Below are 13,450 nucleotides of genomic sequence, written 5' to 3'. Positions count from 1 at the left end.
TGGAGAAGGTTCTTATTTGAAGGAAACAGGACAACTTGTATGATTTGTGGTTTGAAGCTTAAATCTTAATCTGGATATATGTTAATTTTGTCTTTCAATTAATGAATTAGCAAAGGGAGGTAAGATAGCTGTTTTTATATTTATTTACCTTTTACTACAACACTCTAATCGGTGAAGACGAAGGAAGGAAGCAGAGGAGAAGCATATTTCTGATAATCATGTGTGTTTTATATATATATATATATATATATATATATATATATGAGGCAGAATGCCGTGGATCTGATTGCACATCTAATGTTAAAAGCGTCTGCAGCTGCTTATTTATGTGAAAACAGACTGAATTAATTTTCTTATTTCTGTGCTTAGATGACCAAAAAGAAAAATGCAAAAAATGTGCATATTCTGTGTGCTCCAGAACAGGTGGACTGTCTGTGACACTTCAGCAAGGAAGTCTGGGAAATATGGCGACATGCTGTGTGTGAAATCACACTTTATTTGTGAATATGTTTGTCGGGGGAATCGGGTCACCACACGTAGAAAAGATGCATCATCATTACATCATCATTACATCATCAGCCTCATTTATACTCCGCTCCGACTCTGATTCTGACATGATTTCCACGGACACCTCGGTACACATCCTCCGTGTATTTCTGGACTTTTCCCTTCAGTACCAGAGAGCCGTTTCAATACACTCCAGGTGTTTTAGGAGACTGAACCTTCGATTAAATATTTTAATCGTTGCCCAGCACTAATATATATATATATATATATATTTATATTGTACATAGTAGTTAAATGTTTACACTTCTGTTCTACTTTGTTGTCCTTGTTTTTATTTGTTCTGCTCATGTACATTGACAGCAATGTGAAACCGGAGTCAAATTCCTTGTATGCGAACACATACACGACCAATAAAGCTAATTCTGATTCTGATATTTGACGTCTTAAAAAAAAAAAAAAAAGTGTTTCTCAAACACTTCATAAAATTCACTTCCTCCGTGTCAGAATTCATCTAAAAGGTGTTCATGTGTGTGAGACAGAGATAACGTGAGTAGGCATGAGGTGGATCTACGTGCCTAAATCTTTTTTTTTAATTATTTTTAATTAAGGAGGCTTACTGTAAGCACATTCCCAAAAGCTGGTATTAAAAGAGGGTCACACTGCAGTTGAGGGTTAAAACAGCGAGCGGTTCATCGCTTCAACCCTGCAGCCTGTTCGGTGGACGGAGAGTCGGACCCCCTGCTGGTTATGTTTGATTAAACCTAGATTGAGCCCACGGCTACATTTCAGAGCTCAGCGCTGCGAAGGCTCAAAATGAACGACAGCTTTTCAGCGATCTGTTCATGAGACGAGTGAGAATGTGTTGAGTCTCTGTGTGGAAAGAGAATCTGTGAGTGCAGTCATCTGTCTGACGGGAGTTAACATGAAGTCAACATGATGTCCTCATAAGTGACGAACCCCTGAATGTGTGTGTGTGTGTGTGTGTGTGTGTGTGTGTGTGTGTGTGTGTGGTTGCTCTCACCCTGCTGGCTGGGGTCTGGGTCGGCCTCGCTCTTTTTGACGGAGAGGTCCAGCGGGCCGTCCTGGTCGCTCATGAGAAGCTTGCTGAGGACGGGATTCTGTGCAGAGGCAGCGGGCGTACCTCCTCCTCCTCCGCCGTTACTGGCTCCCACGCCGTTGCTGCTCTGGGTGCAGGCGGGTGCTGAGGTGGCAGCAGCGGCGGAGACGGGGCTGAGGCCGGGCCCCGGGGACAGGGAGGAGGAGGAGGCAGACGATTGAGGGGAGCTTGGCGCGACCGGGGGCCCGGGCGGGGAGCACGGGGCCGCGGCCAGAGACGCCGCTCTCGGCAGGCTTTGGTCCTTCATGGTGCCGTTGGGCAGGGGCGAGTCGTCCTGAGTAGTTTTTGAGGTATATTCGGCAGCGAACTGGCGGATCATTCGCTGCATGATCTCACGAGCCACTAGAGGAATGTGAGGTTCTGAGAAACTTGGGACGTCTGGAGGAAAACAAAACACAGAGGAAGTCCCTGAGTCATTGCCATGTTCATCGTCTTATTTCATCCTGGAAATGTAATCCCGATGCTATGTTGAAATAATCCTAATATCACTCAGAAGCACCACTTACTCCTGCTTATTGACCACAGTGAGAGCGCCATGATATTACATACATTACATTACAGTCATTTAGCGGACGCTTTTATCCAAAGCGGCAATTCAGATTCTATCACATTTCTACAGCTACGGGAGACATTTTTGGGCCAAGCGTCCTTGCTCAAGGACACATCGACATGCGAGTATAGCCGAGCTGGAGCCGGGGTATCGAACCGCCGATCCACTGATGGAAGGACGGCCCTGCTCTCCACTTAGCCACAGTGGCCCCCTCGCCTGCCACCCCTCTGCTGGAGCTTTTCATACCGTCTCCCTACATTTTCCCAGGATTCTCTGTTGTTTCCACTCTTACTGTGAAAGGACTAGAAATTGTCTGTCGGATCAATTTACGCCTGAAGGTTCAGCGGTGATTTGTTCTTCAACCGTGGTGTTTGTTAGAATATGCACACATGAGGACGGACATCGTAGTTTTCATAACAAGTACAGTAGTGCTGAAAACACACTCAATCCATTAACCAAATGAATCACCAACCATTGTCATAACTGAGTTATTATTGATCAAACATAGATGACAGATACTCTTGTGTTTCTAGCTTTGGCTTCTTCTTCTCTGTTTAATATCAGCGTAGATTCAGACTCTTTGTCTTTTGGACTGTCGTACAAAAGGAGTAGTTTGACGACGTTGCCCTGGACTTCTGGGAAGTTGTAATGGCCATCTTAACAATTACCTGAAATGTATAAAGACTGAAATTATAATTGAAAGATTAAGAGCTAATTGTCAGCTTGCCCTACAGTAGTGCACCAGCAGGTTTTATTCTGCAGTAAATTCCACACCAGTGGGTTAAGAGACGGTGATTACTAGACTTAATACTAGCTGTAAAGTACATTTGTACTACTGTATCAGGTAGTATTGCATCATATCACGTCGTACTATACAGCATTTATGGATGGGAACTGAGAATCGAATCCTGTTGGGAACCGGCCCCTACTTGTCCGATTCTTTGGAATTTCAGATTTGATCATTCATCGGAGCATTTTGCCTCTTCCATTGGTAAAATATCAAGCAGTCATTGCAGTGAAACATAAATTAAAGAACTATTTCAAAGTGCAACAAGTGCCAGAAGACAACCGAATGATCCCCCGCTGCGACAACACAAGCCCACATCAAACACTCTTCACTAATATACATAATACAAACAGCGGCAATGACAACACTCATGTTATTAATGCATTAATCTGCCATTGTCCCAGATAAATCATCTGCACGTATCTCTTCATCACCAGCAGCTCTACTATTGGGATACGTTCATGCGTGCCAATAAGTCAAACCCTAAATCCTCCAAACAATACATTAGCCCCCAAACAATCTAATCCTGAAAGCTATGCTGAAATAATCCCCAAAACATCCCATATATCCTGCAGTGTATATAAACTCTACATGCAGCACTTAATCCTCCCTATTGAGCGAGCTCGAGGCACCGTAATGTCAGAGTACAGCAGGTGCATGCTGCTATCTTCAGCCACGCCTTACACGTATGCTTTCCCAGCATGCTTCCTGTTTTTAAATCTGCACCACGTCTCGACTTATCCGAATTTATGGCCCAGTTTTGCTCAGCTCCTCTGTAACGGTTGTGGGGATTTCATTGCTGTTTCCTTCACATTGTGTTCGCTCCAACTACAGGAGCAGTAAAGTAAATGTGTGGAAAACAACTGATTATCTAGAGTTCTGAACTTTTGACTCTGGAGGGCCAACAGCAGCCTGAGGCTGTGGTGAAGTGTGGGCTCAAGACTAAAGGTGACTTCTTAATGAAGCGCTGTGTCTGGCAGCGTCCGCTTCAACTTTTTAATTTACTATTTCTTATCTTTGTTGGCTGGTCTCCTATTCAATCCTCTAGTTTATCTCTAAACTCTTCTTCTTGTGTTAAACATGCAACTTTGTTTTGAAAAGTGATAACAACAAAATAATTGACTTTAAATAATAACTTTAAAACATAGTTATAACACCAGTACGTGTTGCTCCAATAAACAATGTTGTCATATCAATATGATGTTTTTACAGAGGATTAAAACCGCCATTGACAGTGAACACCAAAAAATGATGTTTTACAGAAATGACGGCACGTCTACAACAATCTACTGCGCTTCTTAGAAGATAAAACCAGTTTTATGTCAAACTTGCCATGCGGTCGGCTGCAACGACATAAAAAGAGGTGAGAAAACTATGAACGAACAAAAATCCGTTTAAACAAAACCTCAAATTCATGTGAATACGCAAGCTACCGAACCACAAAGACGTTTACGTCGGTTGTGTTTGAGCTCTGACGTTCTCCTCCAGCATCAAGCGGTGCCTGTAAAGCCGCGCCGCAGACGCAGTACGGAGGTGTTGTTGCCGTTCGTTGTGTGCGAGTGATAGTTTAATCCCTTGTTAGCGTTGTTTGACTTCTGTGCTCCACCTGAACATCGCACTGTGTAATCCCCGCCACCGAAATGATCTCGCCGACATGGTAAATAAAAGAGCTTAACCTGTGCGCTGACACTCTGTTGTGTTGTGTCAAAGGCCTGTTAAGTTACATTAATCATATCCACCATGTGGCCTTTTTTGCCCACTATGCCTCAATCCAACGGGCCTTAAATGATAAAAAAACAGAACAGGAAGAGGGTTAGTCTGCTGGAAATGTGCCCTAATTATAAAGCTCCATTTCGACAGATGTAGGATTCATGCTGCCACTTTGGGAATCCTCCCGGGGAAACCCCAGCGTGCAGTGAGTGTGTGTGTGTGTGTGTGTGTGTGTGTGTGTGCTGCGTTAACTAGGAAATGGCTCGTTGTGTAACACTACAGCTTTGTGCGCCGGAGGTCTCGCCTCGCTACGACAAAGCAGAGTGATCTTGGCAGCTGAATCTTTTATTTATTTTTCAGAAACCTTTCCTTGAGTAGTCCAGGACCTCTTCTGTCCAAAAAAAAAAGTATATATATCTATGTCTACAGATATAGATATATGTAAAAAATGATGCATGAAATGCATTTTATTTGTCTTGAGTGTCTCCCCTTAAGAATTTAAATTACAGCAGAAGTATTCCTTCATGTTGATGAATGTGCACTTGTTTTGTTGTGTTTGTGTGCCTGGCAGGTATGTTGCTGTAATAATGGCCGTGTGTGTGTGTGTCCGTTCGTCCCATCCCATCATGCCTAGGCCTGTGTGAGCGTTTATCGGTCTATATACGGCAGCTCCACGGGCAGCTTCGCCTGCGTGAGTGAAGCCAGATTGATTTGAAGCCGAGCGTTGATTGGACAGACACCAGCTTCCGTCTGGTGGGCTCAGCGCTCCTCTGTCACAGAGTAGCTCTCTGCCTCGGGACACAACATGATACACTCCCCGTGCGGAGGGGGAATATTACGGAAACTCTGCAAATATTCTGACTTTGAAGCGGTGCTGATTTGAAACCTGCACCGAAGCTGACGGCGCATGTTAATACAAGCACCAGATAGGAACGTTAAAGCCCCTCATCATCACTTTTGAATGTGAAACCAGGACTCTCGTTTATTTTAGGTAGTAGTTCACTCAGCAGTTTGGTCAACCAAGAAAGATATTTAGTCCACTATGGGTAATGAACTGTTACTTGTTATAATAAACACCAGAAACATCTCTCTGTATAATGTAATGTAGTTCAATAGCACCACAAACTACATCCTCCGCTGAAACTAATGTAAATGTTTCTGGAAGCGTCTCCTGAAGGGTTCAAGGTTGCTGTGAGTTTGCGTCGATCAAGGTGCAGCTTTATATTTGGCCCTCGACATTAAGGCTGCACTCCTCATGTGACTGTGAGATAGTCCTACAGTTCAGTCCAGTTCATTCTTTTATTGCCGGACTCAAAGTCCGTCAGACAAATTTACAACACAAACAAAGACACATTCATTCAAATAGAAGCGTTGCTTGATAAGAGGTAGTTAAAGCAATGTTTCCACAGGAGTGACGGGTATCAGGTCGAGAACCAATCAGCCATCAGAGGGATTTCTACATCACATTCCTCAATAGAGCCTGTAAAGTGTGCACAAAACAACCCGCTTGCACTACACCTCCTTGGTTTAAGTAATACCCGCATAAAAGCTGGAAAGTTGAGCTCTCAGTTTGGTTCGGTCTGTACGTCGGCGGTGATATAACTTCCACCCTCTCAAATTCAGCACCAGCTTCTCGGTAATCGTCTCTCTCCGATGTAAAATAACCTTCTGCAGAGTTTCCCTCATTGTAACGGTGACCTCGTTAGTACAGGTCGGTAAAGTGGGTCGGCCTCTCTGGCCCAGATCTTCCCTGGTTTAGGGTCTACCTGGAGGGCAGAAATGTCTTTGTTCCAATTGTAAAACTTGGGAAAAAAGCTTCCGTACGGTGTCCCTCAGGAGTCCATCCCCGGGCCCCTTTCAATCCAAACTGTCACAGTTATGCAGATGAGGCACCATTTCACACGTCATTCTCCAACAGACTGGTGTCCTTCCTGATGAAGCACTAGTGCGCGATGCACACACACACACACACACACACACACACACACACACACACACACACTAAACACAGTGAATCAGAAGGAGAACAGAAGTTTACTCTTTCTTTGATTTTATAAATCAAAAGGAAGACAAGACCATTTGACATCAATAGTGATTGGTTGTATTGGACATGAATAGGTGATTAAACAGGGTTTTTTTTTAAATATATTGGCCAATGTATCACAACAAAAAGCACTATTACCGCTGTGGTCACTTCCATAATTACATAATTGTTCCATCACTTCCATCACGGAGCGCCTTCGGGGGCTAAAAATGTTCTAAAAAACCAAACATCTGTAAATCTGGTTTCAACTCCAAATGAGATCGAAAATAATTAATTGCAATAAATGTGTTAGATATATAATACACTCCGGTATTATATTCCCTTTATAGAGAATCTCAGGTTTTTGTGAAATCCCCTCATATCGACTGATTTCCCCTGAGTTTTAACCAAATTGCCCGACTTGACTTGTATCAAACGCACCTCTGGAAATTCTAAAATGTTCCAGATATTAATGACCAGAGGGAAGTGAAAATGAGTAATGAAATGACTGATGAGGTGTGTGTGTGTGTGTGTGTGTTACCTTTCCTGTGGAACACAGCATTGAGGAAGTCTTGGGCCTGTCTCTCCAGCCGGCAGATCCGAGACGGCTCCGACAGCACCTGGCTGCCTCCACCCTTCTCTGCGCCGTGCTCCTGCACAGACAAGCACACCGAGACAAACGAGTGAGTAACAGCCTGTTCTGTCAAAACATTAAACCGCTCAGTTGTTGTGTTTTTACTGTGACTGTATATAACCGACCTGCAGGTGGATGCAGACGCCTCCATCCTTTTGGCTTGAAGTTGGTAGATTGTACTCGAGGTGAATTGGTGCACAGAGTGTTTAGTTTTCTTTATTCTAACAGTTGAGAAAAGGCGAATGTGGAGACACTCTGGTCTATTAGATTTATTAGAATATGTTTATAAATGTTTTATATTTTATATTTGCAATACCTACAATTAATATAATTATTGATTAACATGTACATTTGATGTACACAATATTGGTAATTTTAATGGTGATGTCATTTTCTTTCCATTGTCTAATCAATTAATTGATCCATTGTTTCAGCGCTACATAATTGTTTGTGTTTTTCAATTTTCATACAAATTGATGTCATTTAACTGATCCTTCCCTGAGTCCCGCCCCTTGACTGCAGACTGGCCAATCATAGCGTAGCATCAGGTTGTGGTCCACAGACTCTCATGCATCGGTGTCCGATTTTCTTCATTTTCAGGCTGTTTTTTGTGGATCTGGAGCTCGTTTCTCCAGCAGAGTTTGTTATGAATTCCTGGTCTGGTCTCTACTCTTACTAAATTCTCTACTGAGGCACCATTGTTGGAGGTGGAGCTCTTCACGCTGACGGCAAATGAAATGGCTTCCTCAGGATGTCCAAGGTCTCGAGCCTGACGCTCTGCCAATCAGAGATTTTTATAAGAAAAATAAAACATCCGCTAATTCAGCCTCTGAGTATGACGGGATCAACACCACGGTTAGTGTGACGTCGTGTCTTTACGACACTGAACAGGGAGTTTGAGGATGTCTGCGTCCGTTTGCCTAAGTCGTAAAAGACAAAGCAGCAAACTGAGACGAGTGTGTTTGAGGATTTCACTATTCCATCCGCTCTTTATTTCAAACCCCCCCTCAGCTCTCTCTCTCTGCTGGCTTCAGATCAATGAATCAATGATTCCTGCCCACTGAAGCTCCTCTGGCAGTTCACACACAAGCAGAGGGTAATAACTGTGAGGCAGAGGGAGCTTTCAAGCCCTAACAGAAGAATAAAAGATTGGGAAATACAATTAAGGCTGCTGCAACATTTTTGTCTTATTATTCGGCCTGATTGTGATTAACGCGCCGCGAGTGGCGAGCATAATTATCGACCAGTCGGATGTCGGCGAGTGCTGCAGCAGCGAGGATGTGTTGTTGTGCTTTATTAGCAGAGAGCGACAGAAACAGGGACACGGGGACAGAGAGGGAGACAGCTGGGGGTGGGTGGAGGGGGTTGCCGGTGAGGCAAGGATGTTTTTAGGAGACAGATGGCCGGACCTCCGAGGTCGGACTGGGATGAAGTTGAAAAACAAGCCGCCGCCTCGGGAAGGACGCCCCCTCCTAAACTTCCTTCCCCTCCCTCATTCACTTGTTCGGTCACATCCCAAAAATAAAGGAGATGGAAAACATGGACAAGAAGTCCTTACAATGTTCTCTGAGCAATGGAAGATGTTTTTACTGTTGCAACTGAGCAAATGAAGACCGTGTGACGAGATCAAAAGCTCCAGAACAAGAGAGTAAGTGGACCTTGAGTTGGGATTGTTTTGTTGACCTCAGTGAAGGAATCAAAGCAGGAGATAAATGTTTAGTTTCCAACAAACTTTTGCACACGTTTTAAGCAAATTTAAACAGAACAAGTCCTTATTTTCATCAACGACACTGTAAGTATCTGCTGACTTTACCGCAGCGATGTCCAGTAGTCTCCAGGCAGAGCAACAGCTGGTGCACGTTGTAACTCCGCTTGTCTTGCTTATGTTTATCTAAACTTCTCCCACAAGCTGCATCAACGTAGTCTGCTGAAGACTTCCTCCACGGACTTTCAAAATAAAAAAATGCGTTAATGCGCTATAAAATAATTGTCGGCATCAATTAATGAATGCGTTAACGCGATAATAACGCGGTAACTTGCCCAGCACTAATATATATATATATATATACAGTATATATACGTCTTGAATCACAGCCGGGACATTGCTGTTACACCCCCCCCAACAGTCAAGCTCTTGTTGTTCTTCACGGTGTGGAGTGATGCTTTGTCTACAGCAGGAGACACAGAAGCAGGTACCACGACTCCCATGTCTCTGATATGTATGCAGTAGTCTGTCTAATAAACTACTTATTCTCTTATAACTCTTGAGAGGAGGCAGCGGCCTCTTTGCTTCTGTGGGAGTCTCACTAATTTACACCCATGTCACCATCCTCGTCCTTACACACACACACACACACCTCCAAATCATTATGTCACTCTCCTTTCATAAGCTAAATTGGGGTCAAGACCATGATGGTGGAACAACGCAAATAACAAGTATGCAGGAGGAGGAGGAGCTTCCAACAGAAAGTTCGGGAAAAGGCGGGCAGACAAAAACACCCAAAGTGTGAACAAAGGAAAGAAACCCTTAGACAGGAACAGAATCCATCTCTACTCTGCAGGATATACACAGGGGCTGGAAACACATTGATTCACGTTTTATATTGCTGTCTTGACTTAAAAATGAATGAAACACCCCCCCCCCTCAATCTGTCAATCTCTCACTCATATAGTGGAAGTGCTGAAGATGATTTTCAGCTTTATTACATTTTGCACATACCACATATTCTCTTTATATTTTATTGAAAGTCGCTCTAATTTCTCATAGATGCTGGTTATTTATTCATTGCAAGCCTCGGATGAATGTGCTGCACAGTTCATATTTTAAACCCGGTGTTTAATAATCATGAAGTAGTTTAAAAGCTGAAACGTCCGTCGGTTAGTTTCTGTAAAGCTCACATTAGAAATATGCTTATTGGCTTCCTTGTTGAGAGGAAGATGAGAAACTATGTCAGGGAGTCAAATAGCTTAGCTTAGCATAAAGACTGCTAGCCTGGGTCTGTCCAAAGGTGAACCAGACCTACGGCCTCGCTGTCGCATCACTTCATCATTTTACCCCATCAGGCATTGGTTTGATATTGTCATAATTAGCACATGACTCAGGGCAGAAAACGTGCTTTGTGTGGTCACAGTGACCTTTGACCACCGAGTTCAGCCTTCTTGTCCCGGTGGACGATTGTGCTAAATATTAAAGAACTTCCCTCCGGGCATTCCTGAGATGTCGCTTTTTACAAGAATGGGACGGACGGAAGGAAAATCCCCAAAAACATACCGTGTCTGTCCAAGGCTGCTGGAGGCATTCAATTGCCATAAAAAGGACCAAACAGAAGTTATTGTCCCTTCAACACCTCCAGAGCAAGTGATTTAATGATATAGTTGTCCTGGCCTCCAGTAACACCTTAAAGAATCAGAGTTATCTCTGATCGGGTCCTTCAACTCTGACACAGAACAACCTTTAAGGACATCGAGATCAGGCACACAAAACAACGCAGTAATCTAGACCATAAGTAACAATTGCATGGACTCGTTTTTGTTGCAACTCTTTCTTACCAGGCTGCTCTCATAGGTCTCTTAAGACTCTCACGTGTACTGACAAAAACTAAGAAGAGAGATCATATTCCTCCTGTGTAAGCCTCTCTGCAGTGGCTCCCTGTTAAACACCGAATAGAAACGAACATGCTCCTCATCACCTACAAGGCCCTCAACGGTCAGAAAGCATCGTATCCCAACGAGCTCATAGTTCACTCTTACTCCACGATAACGGGAGCCAGAGCATTCAGCTCAACTCAAGCTCCTCTCTCCAGGGAGACAGACTTTCCTCTTCCATAAAGACCATGCTTAGGGCTGGCTCAGGTGGGCCTTGGACCTGGACTGTTGTGGGACTTCTTATGATTAGCCTGAGCTCCTCTCTCCTCTCTCCTGTCTCCTCCTCTCTGTATACATTCATGTTACTGACTCGGCTTCTTCGTGGAGTCTTTGTGCTTTCTCGTGCTCATCCAAAAAAGTCGTGTCGCATAACGTCGTAAAAATATATTTTTTAAAAAGCATAGTATAGTACGTCGGAAAAATGGCTTAAAAATGTCATAATTCACTTAAATTCAATAAAATGTATTTTGTATAACCCAAAATCACAGATCATGAATTTGCTTCAGAGGGCTTCACAAACTGTACACATACACAGTGTAGTATGTCAAAAATATATATTTTTAAATATCATAGAAATGTTGATGCAACTTTGTCATGGCAGGTTTTGTTTTCTCAGGGCACGAGGAGGTGAAGTGTTTGTGTACGCGGTTCTCAAGAAAGCTGCGAGCAGCAAACATCTGAAAGTGAACCCACAACGGCCGGAGTTCTTCTGATACCCAACATGCATTAATTAATTAACATTAATGAGCCGTGTGAACCCTGGACCTTAACCCTGTGAGATGAAACGTCGTGCCGTCTCCTACCTTGACTTTCTCGCGTCTCAGGCAGCAGAAGAGACAGTTTTCATCGAAGGACCAGTCAGACACTTCCTCGGGCTCGCAGTCTGGACAAGAGAGGGAGACAGAAAGCAACGGGTTAAACAAACTACTGAAGAATCCCGTCAGTATCCCGCAACTTAATGCACACAGTCACAGACATCAGCAAACCTGTGCGGTTGTAGTTTTTGCTTCCGCCAATTAATAAATCCCAACGATGACTAACTTCATATGTCAACTAAGCCGTGTAAAAACTAACCAAACCAGTGATCGACAGATGAGCTCATTTGAATATGGGATATGTTGTTGCCTAAAGACGAGCGCCTCTCTGTGTGTGATCGAGTGCATGTAAATAAGACTGCACCCGTTGGCGAAGCAGCCGTGCCCTGAAGCCCTATGTGTGAAGAAGTAATTACCCCTTTCCAAGCCTGCATTTTGTTAAACATGTACAGTGCGATGAAGAAATCCAATGCCGTCTCCTGGTAGTTCATCTGCTGCCCATCATGAAGCATCCTCTCTCTCCCTCCCTCTCCCTCAGTGTTATGCCGTAATGAATGCAATACAAGTTTAAATGCAAAATAATTTGTCAATGCAATGGATGATCAAATTCATGGGCTGGTATGTAGTATTTTTAGTCATTGTTTTGAGTCATTTTTTAAGAACAGAAATGGCCAAATATTCTCTCGGATTTCCTGTTTTTGAAACTAGAACTGAATTTATTTTGGTTTTCGACCGTCTGTCATTTCATGACATCAACGAGAACTCTGTGAAAATGTGACGGACATTTATCACATTTCATAGATCAAACATTTAACTGATGAGAAAAATAATCCTAAACTGCAGCCGTACATTTTACGTACACACTTTGGATTGTTGCTCATCAGTAGTTGCTCTTATCAATATTAATCTGTGCTCGTGGCCTCGTCATTGATTCAGATGATGCCAACTGTCAGTTCAGCTTCACCGAGAAGCATTTCAGCTCAGTACTGTGTCAGGTTCACGCGTCTTCATCCTTCAAAGAATTCAAAAGCTTTTCACCAATATATCACCTTCAGAGCTGAGAGAGAGAGAGAGAGAGAGAGACAGAGAGAGAGACAGAGAGAGAGAGAGACAGAGAGAAAGAGAAAGAGACAGAGAGAGAGACAGAGAGAGAGAGAGAGAGACAGAGAGAGAGAGAGAGAGAGAGACAGAGAGAGAGAGAGAGAGAGAGAGAGAGAGAGAGAGAGAGAGAGAGAGAGACAGAGAGAGAGAGAGACAGAGAGACAGAGAGAGAGAGACTGCCGTCGACTTGGTTACAGCTGAGCTGTTGCCATGGCGCTACGCTTCCTTTAAAAAGCCCTCGGTTCAGTCTGAAAACAGAAGAGAGAGAAGAAACAACAGGGATGCAGTGAAATAGACGAAGCAACAGAGGAGAGAAGGAAAGGAGGAGTGTGTTATAGTACAGACGTGTGGGGGGAATGGAAGGCCGAGTCAGCTCCAGAGACAGAGAGAGAGACAGAGAGAGAGAGAGAGACAGAGAGAGAGACACACACAGAGAGAGAGAGAGAGCTAAATGAATACAGTCACAGTATACTGTGTCCGATCAGAACCTCCTATCTCTGTCACTTTTTCGGCAGTTTAGAAAAGCAGCTGGAGCTGAAAGACTTTCTTCAGCCCTGTGGA

The 13,450-nt window shown here is 43.7% G+C and overlaps 1 protein-coding gene across 1 annotated transcript in view; it reads right to left on the bottom strand.

Annotated features, from left to right (window-relative positions):
* Positions 1 to 13,450, bottom strand: part of lcor (ligand dependent nuclear receptor corepressor) — a 71,439-nt gene that overhangs the window by 16,776 nt on the left and 41,213 nt on the right. Inside the window, exons 3-5 of the mRNA XM_031877131.1 lie at positions 11,777 to 11,856; positions 7,236 to 7,347; positions 1,529 to 2,002 (exon numbers count right to left, since the gene is read on the bottom strand). Of these exons, the coding sequence (XP_031732991.1) occupies positions 1,529 to 2,002; positions 7,236 to 7,347; positions 11,777 to 11,856 (666 nt within the window). The remainder of the gene's footprint in view (positions 1 to 1,528; positions 2,003 to 7,235; positions 7,348 to 11,776; positions 11,857 to 13,450) is intronic.

This window comes from Anarrhichthys ocellatus, unplaced genomic scaffold, assembly GCF_004355925.1.
Source record: "Anarrhichthys ocellatus isolate YVR2014 unplaced genomic scaffold, GSC_Weel_1.0 scaffold126, whole genome shotgun sequence".
Taxonomy (NCBI): domain Eukaryota; kingdom Metazoa; phylum Chordata; class Actinopteri; order Perciformes; family Anarhichadidae; genus Anarrhichthys; species Anarrhichthys ocellatus.
The sequence above is the reverse complement of the archived record's forward strand: the minus strand, read 5'-3'. Positions and strand labels throughout refer to the sequence as shown.